This window comes from Sturnus vulgaris, chromosome 29 (genome assembly GCF_052056855.1).
Source record: "Sturnus vulgaris isolate bStuVul1 chromosome 29, bStuVul1.hap1, whole genome shotgun sequence".
In the NCBI taxonomy this organism is placed as follows: domain Eukaryota; kingdom Metazoa; phylum Chordata; class Aves; order Passeriformes; family Sturnidae; genus Sturnus; species Sturnus vulgaris.
Window position 1 is genome coordinate 5062021 of NC_142271.1, and position 14931 is coordinate 5076951.

At 51.7% G+C, this 14931-nt stretch overlaps 1 protein-coding gene across 1 annotated transcript; it reads right to left on the minus strand.

Annotated features, from left to right (window-relative positions):
• Positions 1-702: 702 nt before the first annotated feature.
• On the minus strand, positions 703-14079 carry SLC26A9 (solute carrier family 26 member 9). The gene is made up of 20 exons (XM_014872656.2): positions 13955-14079; positions 13223-13362; positions 12902-13012; positions 12484-12659; positions 12017-12181; positions 11343-11495; positions 10930-11012; positions 10537-10684; positions 9762-9875; positions 9275-9352; positions 8717-8812; positions 6745-6851; positions 6084-6153; positions 5903-5995; positions 5383-5499; positions 4576-4887; positions 4317-4371; positions 3797-3942; positions 3026-3103; positions 703-2526 (listed from the first exon to the last, which is right to left on the minus strand). The coding sequence occupies exons 1-20, from the start codon at positions 14077-14079 to the stop codon at positions 2479-2481; spliced, it is 2415 nt and encodes an 804-aa protein (XP_014728142.2). The 3' UTR covers positions 703-2478.
• Between the last annotated feature and the right edge of the window lie 852 nt (positions 14080-14931).

Here is a 14931-nt window from a genome sequence, read left to right on the forward strand (position 1 = left end):
CTACAAGGCCCAGATGGTTATCTGTGAAACTGACTGGTGCCAGAGATTTTGTGAATTTGTGTAAGGGTGTTTGTTCCACCACCACTGCTTACCTGTCAAAATTGTGACAGCTAAAAACCCAAAAATTATTGATTACAATGAGAACCCACAGTATAAGAAGAGGCTTCAAACCAAGGTTCAGTGGGGCAGTGACCCTCATGGTCCCCAGCCCTGTCTATATCAAATAAAATAATCTAAATTTTGCTGAATATCAAGACTTTTGTCTCTCGTTTATAACACCACTATCAGAGGGAAGAATTTCTTCCCGATATCTTGGGATGCTGCACCCAAAAGGACGGGGATAAAAGAGGATAAATAACCACCCTGGGCTCACTGGGGCCAAGTGTGAGGCACAAGGATGCCAGGACTGGCTATGGGACAGCCCAGTGTTGTGGTGTTTAAAAATCCACCTGCTTTTCAAAATATGTCACTTTTTTTCCCTGATTCCACCACCTAGCACGACAGAACAGTTCTTATTCCCTTCTTTACAGCTTTTCTGAACTGAATGTGAAGATTTAACCCCAGCTTCCCCTGGCATAAACTGTCCCAGGATGGGAACAGCCATGGAAATCCTGCCCTTGAGCCAGCAGAAGATGACCATGATTGTTCTCACATTCTTTATTATCAAAAAAAAAAAAAAAAAAAAAAGAACAAAACCAACATTAAATTAAATAAATTACAAACATTTCTGAGCTGGTTATACATCATGCATTTACCAAGTAAGGCTTCAGAGCCAAAACACATCAACCTCACTGTTACTTAAGAGCAGTAAAGGGAATATTTTACTGGAAGTGAAAATATTTCACCAGTGTGAGCTCCCCTAATTCTCTGCCCAGGCACTTGGGAATTATTACTTTGGCCACACTGTGCCTCCAGCAGTGCCATGTGCCTGCTGCTGTTACATTTATTGCCAGAACTGACCCAGAATTTGGCTACAGAAATGGGGTTGTGACTTGCAGGCGAGCCACTGCTGCTGTTCCTGAGCCATTTCTGGTGACTTCCAATCCCATTTCTTGTAGGAAGTTCAGGAAACACAATCTGGTTTATTCCTGAATTTGTCCTGTCAGACCCCAGGCTGGGAAATGAACCTCCTGTAATGAATCCTGAATGAGGAGTTGGCAACTGGAACTTCTCTCTTTTAACGTGGTGCCACCTCAGACACCCAAAAATATTGATCAGGACAGTTCCTTGTTGCTCTGCACCAATTTCTTTGTTCTTTCAAAATCAGCACCTTCTAAAAGGAGCACTCAGGCAGTACAAAAGGCCACGAGGAATCACCCTCAAAGATCATTTAAGAGACTTAATCTCTTAATTTTACCTTGTAAAACAAGCTACACATGGAGATTTCTGGAGAAACCCTTGTTGTTTAAGATTAAAATGAGTACTAACCATCAGCTAGTGGGGTTTTCTGTCCTCCTTTGGTTTTATTAATCTCTCCTGCACCACATAATCAGAAATTGAGGTAGAGAAATGGTGACTTGGTTATTGAGATGTTACATAAAACCAAACTGGCAGGGTGCTGCTGTTGTTTCCTTTAGTGACTGACTAGCAAAGGAAACTCTATTTTCCTTAAAAATGAGACATCTGGGAGCTGCAGGAAAGCCCCACATTCTCTTCCCAGGAAGCCTTCAGCAATCAGCTCAATAACATCTGTGTACTTCAATTGTACACTAAAGCTCGCTTGTATTTGTAATATTCTAGAGTATTAAAATAGAAATAGCATTTTAAAATATAATCTATTTTCATGTACTCAGCCCACCGAGCAGGCAGGACAACTATGCACATAAAAAGGAATTATTTCTGAGTACAAGCCTGTCCTATTAGTAAGAAAAAAAAAAAAATAAAAATCTGTATTTCAGGAATTTATCCCTGCCGAGAGAGTCCTGAGGTCTTTGGGGTGTCAGAAACACAGCACTGGTTGGAGGCAGTGATTTTTTGGGGTGCTGGGACACAGAAGAGGAGAGGCAGAGGCTGCAGGGGAATTGGGGAGGGGTCAGTGCACATCAGAGAGCAGCAGGGCTGTGCTGCCACAGCTCCCCAGAGCCCCTGCTGCTCGTGAAGCCCTGAAAGGCTTCCCACGTTTGCTGCTATTCCACAGAGGGAGGAGGGAAAGGGAAGGAGCAGGGTGCCCAGGTGATGCAATTCCAGGATTGGGAGGGACAAAGGGGTGGCCGAACATCCCCCCGGGGTCCAGGCACCTGCCTCCAGCCCACTGCACTTCTGCAACCCTTCAGATGCATCTGCTGAGCTTCCCCAGGGGCTGCTGCCTGCTCCAGAGCCCTGTGCTCGAGCAGAGCAGGGAGGAGGGATGGATCTGGCAGTTCTGGAGGGTGGTGGCCTCGTTGCAAAGCTTGGTGTCCCCAGGTGGAAGCACAGCTCTCCATGGAGGGAGGGGAGAGAGGCGACTCCTCCGGAGGGTTTGCCTGGTGCTGGCTGTGCTCACAGAGCTGTCTGGGTCTCGGAGTGGAACATGCTTCCAAACATCTCCTAAAGGGCACAGAGGATGGGGCAGGGTCAGGGCACAGCCCCAGTGGCACAGCTCGGTGTCATTGTCACACGGACACCCCCGGGAGCTCCAACCCCTGGCAGCCCCAGAGGGGATCTCCTCCCAAGGATTTGCACTCCACACGTGGGTGCAAATCTCTGCAGCATTTTCAAAGCCTGTGCTGAAGATCTTCACTGATCATTGTCTCTTGGAGAACCAAACCTGGCCCTGTGAGTTCCCCCCAGGGTGTGGAGAGCACAGGTCTGACAGATCCTGAGCTGGGTGGCCCAGAATGATTGAAGGATTCCTCTGTGGGATGACCTACCTGCTCCTCATCCAGGTGCCTTCCAGAGCTCCTCCAGACAGGGATTTAAAATTATATTTCCAATTAACTTTCTGAAGTGCTGCAGTTACTCTCAGATGATTTCCCATCTAATCAATTCCAATTAAAATTCTGATTTCAGCCTCATGGCCATATCTTCAGTGACCCCTTGGACTCACCTCCTCCAGGTTCTTGTACTCTGCAGTGCTCTCATCCACAGACTCATCATAGATGGAGAGCTCTGTCTGGGCCGGCCTCTGTGCAGGGAAGAGAAATTAGCAGAGGGCAGGGTGAAAAGGAATGAAAACGATGACTAAGGCAGGCCTGGGAGGTGACAATGCTCCGAGGGACATGGCCAGAGAAGGGGCACAGGAGGAGTCCTGCCCCAGGTGTTGATCTGCTGGGACTGGGCTGGTGTTTGCCAGCTCTGGTGTGACAGGAGATAACTGGTGCTACTGGTGCCAACGCCAGCTGGCACACAATAAACCAGCCCTGTTTGGGGACACAGCCTGCCTGTCACTGTGCCACATTCCTGCCTCACAATTCCTCCTGTTCTCCCACCAATGGGGCATTCATGGATGCCAGGACTATTCCAAGCTTTGCCTTCATTTCTTCATCACTGAGAGCCAAATTCTGCCTCTGCCTGTTCCAACCAGCACCAAAACTGAGGGCACAGTGCTGGAACAGCTCCTGTCCAGGCTGGGACAACTCTCATCTCTCAGCTAAGGGTTTGTGTAAAACATTGACACTTCTGAATTCCCTGGAAATCCAAGGTGCTCACCCCGTACATGACAACTGGAATATTCAACATTTTGCTGCCTTTAGACCTTTGCCACTTGAGATAAACAAGAAGCTTCTTTAGGTGCAGTAGCAATTTGTTATTCTTCCATTGTGCTGACACAGCCTGGAAGCCAAACAGGAGAATCCTGTGGGCTGGGGAGAGAATTTACCTCTTCCAAGATGGGTGGATGGACAAATTCTCTGATACTGGCCAGTGCAAACAAAACAGCATCGTGGATGCTCAGGAAGATGTGACTTCGGTCCAGGCCTCCTTCCTCAAAGACTCCCCCTGTGCTGATGTCATCAAATACCTGGGCTGGAAAAAGGAGAGAGCTGCATGAGGAGGAAAGCAGAGGAGGAATTCTGGAGGTGTGTGTGGCTGCTGGGGTCCCCTGAGCTCAGAAGAAGCAGATTTGCAGCAGAAATGAGTGTGGGGATGTGTTTTCCTGCATGCTGAGTGTGGAGATGTCCCAGCCTTGTCACTTCCCAAATGAAAGCACTCGTTTCACACACAGAGAACAGTGATTCTCTTTCCTTTCTTCTGTTTTCTCCTTTAATCTGTTCTGGCCTGGTCCAGCAAAGGACTGACATCTCACAGTTTGAATAAAGAACAGAAAAAGATTTGCTGTTTGTCAGGAGCTCAGAAATGGGGGGAGATCCCGTGGAAATGTGGTTTTGGGGGATTCTTACCATGCACGTTTGCCAAGAACACTTTAATCCCAATCTTCTGGTAACTGGAACACAACTGGAAGGAATGAGATGGGAGAGAGAGGATTAAAAACACTGCTGCTCCAGCTTTGTGTTTATGCATAAAATCTTCTATCAGGGCTGGGGCTGAAGGAGAAGAATCAGGGACGCAGAAAGAGAAAATCCACACACCTGAGGCACATAAACACCTTTATGTGAGAGAGCAGAAGGCCCCTGGCTGTGCTGGCAGCCCAGAACTAACCTTGCTGAGCGCTTTTGTGCCCATCAGGTCCACAAAACACACGCCACTCATGTCCAGGATGATGGTGTGGAAGCTGATGTAGGGCGGTGCTGCCAGCACAGGGTCGGGGCTGCCCTGCAGGGTGATGGTGCTGCCCTGCAGGGTGGTGCTGCTGCCCAGCTCCCCGGGGCTCTGTCCCGGCCCAGCCCCGAGGGCAGGAGGGTGGAATGCGATGTAGGAGATGCTGGCACCGTTAGCGGTGGTCTGGTTGTTGTTGGTGTCTGTTGGAGAGGTGCTCTCAAAGTCCTTCTGGAGCTCTTGCAAAGACAAGGTCTGCAGCAGAGCAGAGGTGCAGAGTCAGGGCAGGGCACAGGTGGGGTCCTGGCAGGTGACTTCACCTCTCCCCGCTGATATGAAGGGTTTTAATCTGGACTAACTCCAGCCTGGCTGTCCCTTGGGGCTGGATAATTCACATGATTCATTCGTCTCAAAATTGCTCAGCATGGCAAAGCAAACGGGGCTGGGGGTAAGTGAGAAAGGGGCTTTGAAAGGGCACCTTGGGGCTGAGCTGCTGATACATGCCCAGAGAAAGGGGCCAGAGTTCCCTGGTTTCTGCAGATTGTTCACCAAGTTCCCATTCCAGCCTCCTCTCCAGCCATCCCAGCTCTCCTGCACATTAAGGTTTGGGGAGGAAAGGGGATGAGAGGTGGGAAATGTGGCCAGGAAAACGGTGCAGAAAATGCCATGTCAAGAGGAGCTGTTTGATGGGGATTTGGGGCTGTGCTCACAGACACGGGGACCTTTTTGGGAACTCGGGAGCTGAGGTACCTTGCTCTCCTTCAGCAGGAATTTCGGGAGCTTTGCTGCTGGTTGTGCTGTGCCCTTCGCCTGCCGTTGCACAAATTTCCTCCTGGCCAAGTACACCTTGCCAGGATCCACCCCTGTCTGTTGGGAGAGAGAGAGAGAGATTATTCTTTAAAAATCTCTTCCAAGAGTCAGGAGCTGCTGCTCCTTCCCTGGCATTTCCCAGCTGTGCACTGGAGTGGGGTGATCCTGGATGGCACCCAAACATCTCCTGGAACTCGGGGAAGCTGCACATGCAGGGAGAGACTTGGGATAGCAGGACGTCCCTGTTTTGGGAAGAGCTTGGAGGAGGAACCTGCCAGGATTTGGGCAGAACCTCTGTGAAAGGAGCTCTGCAAACAGCCCTGAGGATCAGGGAGAGGAGGATTGAGGATGTGACCATCGTTCATGATCACCCACGGCTTAATGACCCCCGTGTAGCAGCACAGGAGAGAGCAAGGATTGGGATTGGCTTCAGGCAGGGATTTGTGAAGGAATTCCTCACCTTGGCAATGATTTTCTCACGGAATATCTCAGAGTTGGCGAAATACAGCGGCGAGCAGTAGGTGATGATTTTAATCCCATTGATTTCATGGACCTGCACCAGAGACAGGAGCTCAGAGCAAACCTGGGCACCAGTGGCAAAGAACAAGATTTTCTCTGAGGGTGATTTATCTTCAGCTCACCTTGTTGTAGGTTTTGGGGTTCTTGTAGATGTCAGTGGAAACCACCTGGCCCAGGGCAGAGCCGTTGCGGCTGCAGAAAAGAAAGGATCAGCAGCGTCAGGGGGGGAAAAAGGGATCAGCGTCGTGAGGGGGGAAAAAAAAAAGGGATCAGCATCAGGGAAAAAAAAAAAAAGTAGATTCTGCTTCACATTCCACCCCAGGATTTGAGCATTTGCTGTGTGAAAACTCTTACATTTCATCCCTGCAGGATCTACAGGGCCAAAAAAAAAAAAAAAAAAAAAATAGTATTTTGAGATGGCAGGCTAGGAAATATTACTAAGGGGCTTGGATGGATTAAAAATGGTGTGAAGACCTCACAGCACACAGACAGGGCTCGCTCTTTTTGTGAGCAGGACCTTGTGCTGGGAACTGTGTGGGGTGAAACAAATCCCTTGAGGCTTCCCCTTGCCCTGGGATGTGCAGAGGAGAGGGAATGCAGGCAGAAAATTGCCATTGCTGTTTGCACATTCCTGCCAGGACACCTGCACTCCCCGGGGCTCCTGCGGGCCAGAGGTCGCTCCAAAAAAAAAAAAAAAAAATTAAAAAAAAAAAAAAAATCACCTGTCCCCTCTTTGTGCCCCTGGGAGCTCTGCCGTGGTTCTTGTGGCCGGCAGGTACTTACAACTGGGTGTGGAAAACCACAACGAGCACGGAGAATCCCACGCCCACCGCCACTCCATAGGGGAGGCTCAGGAAGAAAGCAGAGAGGAAGCTCACGAGCCAGACCAGCTGCAGGGAGAGAGGGAAGAGAAGAACATGGCAGGGAATTCGGATGAGCCATGGGCTAGGGGAAATGGATGGGAAAAAAAAAAAATGTGGATGGGGGACCAAAAAAATATTAATTATGGATGGGGGAAACCAAAATAATTAATTAATTATGGATGGGGGAACCAAAATAATTAATTAATTATGGATGGGGGGACCAAAAAAAATATTAATTATGGATAGGGGACCAAAAAAATATATTAATTATGGATGGGGGGACCAAAAAAATTATGGATGGGGACAATACTCTGTGCTTCAATCCCAGACTCTCAAACCCTCCCAGCTCAACATGAATAGGCCAAAGCCTGAATTCTGCAGCTGTTCTAATGCTGCAGTTTGCTGCATGTTTCAGAGTGAACCACCCTTGCTGGGAAGTTTGCCAGGAGCCCCAGTTTCTTTTCAGCCATAAAAGCAGCTGGGGCTTCTCTCCACTCTGCTCATTCCATCCAAGAAGGATCAGCCTGGCTCGCCAGGATCCTGCAGCTCCCACCCCATCCCTGCTCCAGCCCCAGGCAGCTCCTGCTGTCAACTCAGAGCAGCTCAGAAAATTCCTGAAACCATCTCTGTGAAAACTGCCTGAGCACCTGCTAGAAATGGCCTGGACACAGAGAAGATTTGATGTGTGACAGAGGAGACCAAAACCTGCCCCACTCCAGCTCAGAGCTCTGCCCTTTGTCTGCTGGATGTGGTAGCACTTAAGCATCTCTCTCCATATGAGATCATGCATTTAAACAGCCCCTCTGAAAATCGTTATCAGGTTGTTTTAATCCCATCCTCAAGATTAATAAAAATTAACTTAGACCTTGGATGAATAAGGGTAACTTTGATGACTCCAACATCTTAATTTATATTAATTTTGTGTATAAATGGCAAGGAAGAGCTTCCATCCCTCCATCCATCATTAGAATTAGCTGGAATTAGCTGTCCTGAAAGGTGATGAACACCAATGGTCTGACATCACCCAGGGGTGGTGCTCCCCATTTTGGGACAGGACACTGAATCTAGTTCAGATTCCAAGGAGATTAAGGTCAGGGGAATCCCGTTCACTCCATTGGCATCAACAGGATGCTCCTCATCCCTCTCCACTCAGTCCATGCTCAGGTGTCTGCCCAGGTTTTTGGGGGTCTCTGTGGGTCCCTCTGTGCTCTGGTAAAGGGGCAGCAGCTTCCCCAGAGCCCACAGAGCTCCCCCTGACCCCACAGCAGCAGAACCCGTTCAGAGATGTTCCCAAACTGATAACCCAGCCAGGATTTTGGGAAAGCTCTTCATGGCTGGGGCCAGCCCCTCTGGACTGCTGATTGCCCTGATAAGGGGGTTTGGTTTGCTGGGCCCTGACAGGATATTGGCTGGGTGTCCACACACGGCTCTCAGCCGTGGGAGTCCTGTCCAAACACTGTTTTTATGTCAGACATTTCCAAATTCCGTTCTCACTCCCCCGCCGCCCCTGCCTGGGTTTATACATCAACCAGTGCCTGGAGTCCTTATCACACTGGAGGGCTCTCCTCACCCTGGAGGGCCATTGTGTGAGTTTTTAAGTCATGACTCCCAGATATTGAGCAGGGCCGGTTTGGCTAGTTCTGGGCAAACAGGCTCTGCACTTGATTGGCATTTAAACACAGCAGGTAAGAGTTCAGGCCTCTCTGATATGTGCTCTGAGCAGCAGCGTGCTCAGCTGGGCAGGACAGGCAGCACCATCTCACCACCAGAGCCAAACCCACCCCCTGCAAGGCACTCACACCCCAAAAAAAACCCCACAAAAGACTTTTTGGGGTCTGTCCTGCTCATCCTGCCCTGGCCGGGTGATGCCTCCCACCACCCCAGGCACTCACACAGTCCAGCTTGCTCTTCTTCCACAGGTAGAAGGGGTCAGCCAGCTGCTTGAGGGAATTCTTCAGGTTCACAGCAATGAGGGCTCCCAGCACAGACTGTGGGGGACAGGCAATGGGGTCAGCCAGGACCTGGATGTGCCACGTTTGGCAGTGGAAGCTTTTTTTTTTTGGGCCAGTCCCATCACAAGGGTGATGCTCACAAAGATCTCACTTGGCTCTGAGCAGGGTAATTTGGATGATTCTTGCACTATAATTTACACTTGCATTCACTCAGAGAAATCGTGGCTGCCCCATCCTTGCCCAAGGCCAGCTTGGACAGGGCTTGAAGCAACCTGGAATAATGAAAGGTGGCACTGCCCATGGGCAGGGACGAGGTTTAAGGTCCTTTCCAACCCAAACCAGGCCGGAATTGTGTGATTGTGTGATTGCAGACAGGTCCCCAGGCCAGGGACAAACCGTCCCGTTTGCATCAGGGATTTTTGGAGCGAGGCTGTGCCTGGTTTGGGTGTGGAGAGCAGGTGTTGCAATGGGCTCTGCCTGCACAGATGTTTGTGTTACCTTTGGAAGAGGCTCCAGGTAGATTCCCAGGGACAGCATGGTCACCATGACCACCAGAGCCACAAAGAAACTTGCCACCTGCAACGAGGAAAGAAAATCACTTCTGCAAACAGCAGGGCTTCCCAAACTTGCCCTGGGTGTAGCCAGGGGCACAAGTGGGCCCTGCAGCATTTTATGTGAGAGGATGTTTGCCTCTGAAAACAGGCAGGGGTTTGCAGATCCCACAGATAACCCCGAATTTCCCTCACTGCTCAGTCCAGGGAGCCAGAGTGGGACTGCAGATGGACAGCTCTGCTTCTGTGCCCAACCCAGAGAAACAAATCAGGGACCAAAACGGGCTCGGGGAGGGAGGAAATTCTGCTTTAACAGCAGCAGCCCGAAGCAGCCGTGTGTGACACTTGTGCAGAGCTGCAGTGTCAGGCTGGCAGCAGTGGCAGCACTGTGTGCTCCAGAGGGAATGGAGAGAGGAGGAGGAGGAGGAACTAACTTGGGATTTCGCTCCTGCCCCGTCCACGGCGAGGGTGACAGAGAGAGCACAGCAGATCACGTGGATTTTGAAGAAGGATCCAAAAAAGTTGCTGCATCCCAGGGCCAGCATTTCCTGTGGAGATGTGGAGAGTGTCCATCAGAAAGGACAGCTGCCCTTCCTGCTGACACACGGCCAGAGAGCAGGGCCTGAGTGTGGTTTCTGTGGCTCTGGGCTCCCTGCAGTGCATCCCAGACTCTTTCCTTCCAGTAAGGTTTGGGATAGGCTCTGGTGTAGCAGGGAAACCTGGAAGCACAATTCCACATAAACACGTTGTCATCTGTTGACACACTCAGGGCAGGGCTCCATGTGGTATGTGTGGCTCTTGTTGAAAGCTGCCACTGTGCCAGGGATGACAAAAGAGGATTATTTAATGTCCTGCCTCTCACAGTATCTAGGTGACACACCAGGAATCCAGGTCTTGCTCTGCTCCCTGAGAAGTGCACGCACCTCACCGTGCCCCAAGCTGCCAAAACACCCAGTGTGGAGGGGGAGCAAGGCAGGGAGCCCAGCCTAAAGCTCCTTTCCCTTTCCCAGCCTCTCTCCAGCCCACAGGACAGAGCTCTGCCGCGTCCTTTCTCCCTTCTCATGGCACAAAGCCACGGAGCCTGCAGGGGAGCAGCACGTCTGCTCTGAGCCCAGCACGTCTGAACGCTCCCCCTGCACGCCCTGAGCTCTTCCCTGCACGCCTGAGAGCAAAGGGAGCAGCCCCTGGCTGCCCCAGCCCCTGCCATACCTGGTTGGGGTCCACGTCGTAGCCATGCTTGGCTGCCAGGGTCCTCCCCATGGCCAGGTTGATCACGTAGCCCACGATGGCAAGCGAGAAAGCCGTGCCCACCATGTCCTTCCACTTGCTGGCCAGGGGCAGGGTGGGCTCCGGGAACCTGCACTCAGAGCACAGCAGAGAAGTTGTGACAGCGCTGTCCAGGGGCTGGGGGGGGGGTGTGTGAGGAGCTGCAGGGTTCAGGAATGACATAATCCAGAGGGATGGGGGTGGTTGTGTCACTCGGGCTGACGCTCCTGGAAGGGGATTTGGTACAGCAGGGAAGAGTGAGGTGTTTTCCAGGCTGGAGGAAGAGGAGGAAGGAAAACTGTCTGGAAGGTGAATCAGACCTGCACAGGCACTTACCCCATGCTGATCTTCCCCACTATTGGCATCCCGTACTTGTCAGGCATGCTGAAGCTGCCCGAGATTGCAGTGGCCACGATCACCTGAAAGGACAGGGAATGAAGAGCTGTGAGCAGGAAGAGCCGAGCTGGCTCAGGGCATTAACCCTGCCAAATCCCAGAGCTGACAGAACAAAACCAGCGCCAAGTTTGGGCTGGGGGAGGTGAGAACAGTCCCAGCAGGGGTTGTGTTCTTCACGCTCAGCATCACCAGGATGCAGTGCAGGGATGAGCAGGGGGATGGCCCCGTTTCTGACCCCAAACCGTGTGGGGGCTGTGTCACATTCACTGTGGAGATGCTCTACAGGGTGGCCCTGCTGAGAGCAGCAGTGGGGACCAGGGGAGGGTCGCAGGGACAGCCCAGGTGTCACTCACAATGATGATCTCCATCGGGATGGGCATCCGGATCTTCTTCATGTACTTGAGGTTGAGCTCCTTGACAACGATCAGGAGCACAGCACTGACCAGGGCATAGACCAGGGAGGCCAGGTTGGTTTGGGGCAGACCTTTACAGATGTCAATGAATGTCTGAAGGGGAGAGAAGAGGAGGAGGGGTCACAGGGAGTGAGACACCCTGGACAACACGGACAGAACGATGGACAGCACTGGTCACCACAATCAACACCCTGAGATGTGAGCAGGGCTGAAATCCCTCTGCTGAGGGATCAGCCCCCAGCCCTGGGCCTGTGCTGGTGATTTAATGACTTAATTCAATCATTAGATTTGTGATTTAATGCAGTTCTGGCTGCATCAGCACAGGATTCATCCATGGAAGACACAAGGAAGTCCCAGGAATGGCCAGACCTGCTCAGAGGAAACATTCCTGTTGCAAACAACTCAACATCTCACACCCCCCCCCCCAAACCCCAGTCCCTTTTCATTATTCCTCATTAAAACCACACAGACATGGCTGGGTAAGGAACAGAGCAGCCTGGCTGTGCTGGGGCAGGGCTCCCCTTCCCTCCACCCTTCGCTGCTCTCCTGAGCCCCGTTTCCCTGGCAGGGTGCTGTACTGGGGGGGAAGGTGGCTGTGCAGAGCCCCCACTTACGTAGACGATAGCTAAGGGCCCGGTGTAAGACGGGACTGTCAAGCCGAAGACGTACTTGAGCACGGAGATGAGGATCTGCAGCCCTGCCGCCGTCATGAAGCCCCTGATGAACGACTCGGACAGGTAGATGGCCACGAAGCCGAACTGCAGGAAGCCCAGGCACAGCTAGGGTGGGACAGAGGAGGTGTGGTCAGAGCAGTGACAGCCCCAGGGGATGTGTGGGGCAGGGTGATGTTCTGATCCACACACGGCAGCCCAGAGCAGGGATGGGGACACGAGGGCTGAGGGTGACATTCTTGCATTTTCCACATAGAGAAATCCACCCCAAGACCAAAAATCCCCCCCCAAAAAATCTCTATTTTGAGGCATCATCCACCCAGAAGTGGGGCTTCTTCAAGCATCTACCACCACCACATCTACTCCAGGCTCTCAGCGTGGGTCAGGGACACACAGAGCAGAGCCCTCACCTGTATGATGGCTGTCAGGCAGGCCAGGGTGGCAGAGATCTCCAGCCTGGCCGCCTCCAGGGCCGTGGTGTTCACACTGGTCTCGTTGGTGCTGTGGTTGAAGTACTGGAAGTCCGACTCCGGAGCCAGCTCATTGCAGATGTTGCCAACGATAATGCTGATGACAGCAAAAGTCCCTGCAGACAGCACGGGGAGGTCAGGAGCTCCCTCTGCAGAGAGCCCTGTCCTGGAAAGCTCCTGGGCAGGTGGGGCTGTGCAGAAGGAGTCACTCAGCCCATCCCCAGGCCCCACAGGGTCATTGGGGTGACATCCTGCAGGGCAGCCAGCATCAGCCACCCCACAGACCCCTGGCAGAGCAAACATCCCACAGCAGCATTCCCAGCCAGCACTGAACTGCCCTGGGCAGACAATTCCTCACCTGGCACCATCTGATGGATGCCCCCGAGGAAGAAGTAGGGGACCAGGGGGAAGAAGGAGGAGTAGAGCCCGTTGACAGGAGGCAGATTGGCCAGGAGGGCAAAGGCCATCCCTGCAAAACACGAGGGAAACAAATAAAAATAATAAATACAGGGGGGAAAAAATACAGAGAAAAAAAATACAGGGAAATAAATACAGGCAGCACTAGGCTGGGGGTCATCAGTAAAACACAAAACCCTCCCAGCTGAGCATCAGCATCACCTGCAGGGCTTTAGTCGAGCTGGCAAAGGGTTATTCCCTCTTGGAGAGTGACCCTGCTCACCTTGTGGCACTTGGATTGTCCCCGCACTGAGCCCGCCCAGCACATCAGGCAGGATGGAATCCTTGATTCTGTACTTGGGAAGCCACAGCAGGATTGGGAACAGGCGGAAGAGGGTGAGCTTGAACCTGGAAGCTGAACATCTAGCAGGGAGATAAAATATAAAAGCAAATGAGCAAAGAAGGGAGGGAACAAATGAGCTGGAAGTAAGGAAAGATCTTCCTAAGAATGTCTCAGCCTTTTCCCCTCAGCGGGTTCTGAGCCCTCTCTTTCCTGTATTATTCCTTTCCTTTCTCTGAGGAGTGCAGATAGATTTCCAAGAAAGTGATCGGCAGTGATTAACCTTTGTTTGCATAATTATAAACCTTTCTTTAAGGTGGAATTGGTTTCGATTAGAAAGCTGAGAAAATTAAATCCCAGAAGGAAAGCTTAAAAAGAAATAAAAATCCACACATCCCTACATCACCAACTGTGGTTTTTCCACTATTAAAAAAAACCTTGGAAAACAGGACCCCAAATCCCAAATGCACTCAGTGCAAACTGTTCTGCTGAGAAAAGAGCCACCAATTTCATTTTCTTCAGCACAATTTGCATTTCCTCGGTGCCTTTCATCCATTGAACCCCTGAAGACGATGGTTCCCCAAGATAAAAATGGGATCTGTATTCCCAGGTCTGAATTATACTCCCCCAATTCCTGACTAAATCTGGGTGACGTTCTACAGTTTTCCCTGTTACCTGAAAAGGTTCCTCAGTTTCTCCCCGACAGGGTAAGTTCTGGTTTTCTTCTCAAACTCCTCATCGAAGAGGCTGACAGAGTAGGCAGGACGCTCGATGGCATAGCGAGGCCTGGCCTGGCTCATCTCTGCATCATTTGGATTTTTCAAAAGAAAAAAAAAATAAAATAACAAAATAAAAAATATATATATAAATAGAAAGAGCAAAGCCAAGAATGTGGAGTTGGCCCCACCTGCGGTATAACAGAGCGGACACCTCCAGCGTCTGGAGCCCTCCCCGAGCTTCTCCACCCTAAATAGTTTCCCCGTGGCAGAGAGGCAGGTCCTGGGAGTGGCTTCTCCCAGCTCCAGGGGCTGCTGCAGCTCCCCGGCCCCGGGAGCTTTCCCAGCTCCTCGGAGGTGATGCTAATGAGCGCTGCTAATGAGCGCAGCTAATGAGCGCTGCGGTGCGGAGGGACCCGGATCACCTGGCAGGCGGGCACGGGTGTTAATCCCGGCTCCGGGAGCGCCTCTGTGCCTCGGGCCAGGCGCTTCACCTTTCCCATGGCTCGGTTTCACCATCCGCGGGGTTGGCGAGGCTTTGCCAGGCTGGTTCGCCTCGGTGGTTGATAGTGGCACGGGGATGGAGGGTTGGATGCCACCCGAGGTGTTCCTGCCACCCTGGCCAGCATTCCACAGCCTTCCTGATCCTCACTGGCCGTGGGTGAGTGCCCGGTTTCCTCTAGGAAGTGATGCTCGGGGAGATAACTGTTGCTAACTCATGTCAGTGATGAGGATGCCAAAACATCCCGGCAGACCAGTCCTGGCCGGTATCTGGGTCTCACCAAAGGGATGATGAATTTCAGACATCCCTCAATTCACCGTGCCCAGAGATGCCTGGGGAGAGGGGGAGAATCACCCCGAACTGGCCGGGCTGGGAGGGGAGGGAGGAAGTGGTCAGATATAAAACGAGCATCTCGGTAATTATTTATGTCTTGG

What these genes read in the sequence shown, in the direction of transcription:
- SLC26A9 (XM_014872656.2), bottom strand. Translation starts at nt 14,079, where the DNA reads ATGAGCCAGGCCAGGCCTCGCTATGCCATCGAGCGTCCTGCCTACTCT. An exon ending in TCCCGATGGAGATCATCATT is followed by an intron (nt 11,013 to 11,342) that starts GTGAGTGACACC and finishes CTGTCCTTTCAG; the next exon opens with GTGATCGTGGCCACTGCAAT. An exon ending in GCACAAAAGCGCTCAGCAAG is followed by an intron (nt 4,372 to 4,575) that starts GTTAGTTCTGGG and finishes CATTCCTTCCAG; the next exon opens with TTGTGTTCCAGTTACCAGAA.